General features: G+C 38.6%; 1 protein-coding gene across 1 annotated transcript in view; it reads left to right on the plus strand.

Moving 5' to 3' along the window:
• LOC103479199 (gamma-interferon-inducible lysosomal thiol reductase-like) overlaps positions 1-3118 on the plus strand; it is a 6117-nt gene extending 2999 nt beyond the window's left edge. The window contains exons 3-8 of the mRNA XM_017309860.1: positions 3-74; positions 158-232; positions 1791-1877; positions 1959-2111; positions 2726-2794; positions 2885-3118. Of these exons, the coding sequence (XP_017165349.1) occupies positions 3-74; positions 158-232; positions 1791-1877; positions 1959-2111; positions 2726-2794; positions 2885-2953 (525 nt within the window). The 3' untranslated portion in view covers positions 2954-3118. The remainder of the gene's footprint in view (positions 1-2; positions 75-157; positions 233-1790; positions 1878-1958; positions 2112-2725; positions 2795-2884) is intronic.
• The last annotated feature ends 419 nt before the right edge of the window (positions 3119-3537 follow it).

Here is a 3537-nt window from a genome sequence, read left to right on the forward strand (position 1 = left end):
AGATGCTCTTCCCCACCTACCTGCTGCTCAACGACATCATGTCTGTTACTCTGGTACCCTATGGAAATGCACAGGTAAGCAGCTGCTTAATAGAAATATTTCATATATGTAAAACTTGTCTGTTTTGTGAAGGATTTTAATTGTCTCACCATGGCAGGAGACGCCTGTCGCTCAGAAGTATACCTATGAGTGCCAGCATGGGAAACAGGAGTGTCTGGGGAACATGATAGAGGTAATCACAGAGCCATGGAATCTGCTGTAGACAGACATACTTTAGGGTTATGGTGTGAATTCTGTGTGTTTTATTCATTTGATTATTTAATATGTAAAGGCAGAGACTCTGAATGGGGTAAAGGGTATCAGATTCACCATGATCCTGCACTGTCAGGATATTTTCAATGAGAAATCAAACAAATTTAATTTTCTTTGGCTGTGTGGAGCTTAGAGTAACGCAGCGCAGCCCCTCCTGCACATGTTGCTGTGTGTTGCTGTTTAGCTGGTTGAAAGAAATCATGTAAACTTTACTTTCCCTCACTTACATCATACCACTACTAATTAACTCAGCTCATTTTACTCCCAGATCAACTAAAAGGTTGCATATTGAATCAAAAATATATTTCCTCTAAATGAGGCTCCAATCAGGCTGGACATTCATGTTATATAATATTATACATTCATAACCCTGGCAGGTTTGTTTTAAAGTAATCTTTTAATTTCACCAGCATGTTTCTGTATAGTAAAGTTTTGGAGCGACTTACATTTCACAGAAAACCTGTGCAGGAAGCAAACGTAATGTCAAGGAGTCCTTCTATCCTGGAAACATTCAGAGCTCATCACCAAAGATAAATTGTCAATATACCAGTTCAAATACAGCAAAGGTCTGACCATATGGAGAGCTGTTTCATTCAAAATTAAATACATAAATGTATTTATGTTTTTAATGTCATTACCATACCATACCATACCATACCAACTTTATTTATAAAGCACTTTAAAACAATCATAGCTGATACAAAGTGCTGTACATTAAAACACAACATAACAAAAAATTAAAAAAAAAAAATAATAAAAACTCTTACAGTTTAAAAACAAACAATTTAAAACAAATAAAATAGATGGGTTTTAAGACGAGCTTTAAAAGTGGACAGTGAAGGGGCCTCTCTAACCTGCAAAGGCAAGTCATTCCATAATTTAGGACCCATGATAGAAAAAGCCCTGTCCCCTCTGAGCTTCCTTCTGGATCTCGGTACCTCCAAGAGCAGCTGATCTGCGGACCTGAGAGACCAATAGGGTCTCTCAGGTCCGCAGCTCAGAGAGGTAAGCCGGGGCAAGATTATGCAGTGATTTAAAAACAAACATAAGAATTTAAAAAAATGACTAATAAATACTCAACTATGACTAATAAATACTCAACTACATAAATAAAGCTATAGTTAACTAAATAAGCGCCCTATAAAAAAATTATTTTATTCAAAATTATTCATCAGGATGAATAATTTTGGTCTTCATGTACTTTGGAACATCTGGTACGTTGATTATTCATCAGTCAGTTTTGTCCCAATGTTGTTGGAAAAAAAAAACAAACAGCTCAGAGATTTATCGGTGAATAAACATTTTGGGAATCACAGGAAAGTGTTATGTTCACTGTTTTAGGTTGTTTCTAAAACCATTATTGAAAAATATTTTAGGAATACAATTAAGGCTTAAAGGTAAACATTGTTACTAATGCTGTTTCTATTACTCAGCAGAGTTGTGCTTTACCAATGAATTAGTTCCTCTACTTTCCCTAGACCTGTATAATGAACATGACTGATATGGCTTTCCCAATCATCTTCTGCATGGAGTTCTCTGCTGATGTCATCGGCTCAGCTGAAAGTGTAAGCAGGTTTTTTTGAGTGAATGYTTCTCTAGCTCGGCTGTTTTTGTTCTCGTCAATAAATTTMATTTCTTGTTTGTAGTGTCTGAAAGTCTACGCCCCTGATTTGAGCATGGACAAAGTAATGAGCTGTGTTAATGGAGACATGGGAATGCAGTTGATGCACCAGAATGCCTTACAGACCAAGGCATTGAACCCTCCYCACCAGTATGTGCCCTGGATTACCATCAATGGGGTAWGCCTTTCAAAAGTCCAGGATTTTATGGATAACCAAAGAAAGTCCATCAGTTCTGAAGCCAGCAGTTTGATGCAACTCATAAAACTTTACCAGACAGAYAGTGTCTCTGCCTYAAGGCAGCTSAAAGGAAGAGCCACTTATTTGTTGCAAAATAGTTCAAGTYCAGTCAGATTGGATGGAAATAATCTCTGKACAGCAATTTTCAAGTCTTTCYACWGTYTTTCTATTGGATTTAGGTCTGGACTTTGACTAGGCCATTCGAACACACAAGTTTTTGTTTTCATCCTGCAAAGYGCTGCRGCATTTTCTGCTGTTCTGGTTTAGCYAAGTAGGATGGACAACCRCTCCAAGATGGTGGCCGTATTTCCTGCGCCCCAGCAGCCAGTGCCTGGTTGCTCTTCATTATGTCTATTCATCTAACAGCTGCAGGACACARGTCTTCCAGGCCTGCTGYAGGGCTGGGTCTGTGGATGCTTAAGAGCTAACCTCTTGYTCTCCACTGGGTTATTGTGGAWAGCTTCTATTTCTTAGTTCTGACTGACCTAGTGCATTCRTCTATTTTAAAGCCAGACCCTAGAGTTTATTTAAAATKATATTTATTTTTTTAATAGGTGCATACAGAMGACCTACAGGAAAAGGCCATGTCCTCTCTGTTCACACTGGTCTGCTCCACGTATAAGGTACAGTTAATGACTCTGATCTGACTCTTCATCTTCTCTTTTCTTACAGTGAATTAACATGTTTTGTTTTTGTTTCTCGGTTACTTTCAGGGAACAAAACCTGCTGCCTGTGGAGGGAGCCAGAAACTACACTACAAAAGTTATTGCCACAATGAATGAAGAAGCAGCTCAACGCTGCAGGCTCTAAACTGAACACTCAGAAATATTGGTTTCCTTTGTATCTTTTTAATTTTGTCTCTGAAAAAGATGGAAGATTCTGTTCACTTCATTTTTAAAACTTGAACAAATAAATAAAACTTTCTTTCCAAAATATCTGAAATCTGATCTGTTGTTGATGCTTTTTCACTTAAACTAGCGGTTCTCAACGTGGGCGCTACCGCCCCCCAGGGGGCGTTCAGCGGACGACAGGGGACGCTGGCGGACATTTTTACAAAAGGGGGACGTTTAGTTGAAGGTAAACTTTACACCTTAAATGCACAACAATGCCAGTTTAGACTTTGAGCAACTTGGTTAAACTGTAGTGTGAAACATTATAACATGCTTGGCTGTATCTGTATGGATGGCAGCTCTTCTTCTATTCAGTGTTTGTTAGCTTCTTGGCGCAGCTCCGTTCTCCTGCTACTGGTAGCTAAAATCACAATACCTTCACTGTGTATCCCTCTGAAAAATGAACCCATTTAAATAAGGAAATCAAGAAATCCCTCCATGGGTGATACCACGATAGAGAGCGTTCATTTTATAGC

The sequence above is a fragment of the Poecilia reticulata genome, linkage group LG17 (genome assembly GCF_000633615.1).
Source record: "Poecilia reticulata strain Guanapo linkage group LG17, Guppy_female_1.0+MT, whole genome shotgun sequence".
Classification (NCBI taxonomy): Eukaryota; Metazoa; Chordata; class Actinopteri; order Cyprinodontiformes; family Poeciliidae; genus Poecilia; species Poecilia reticulata.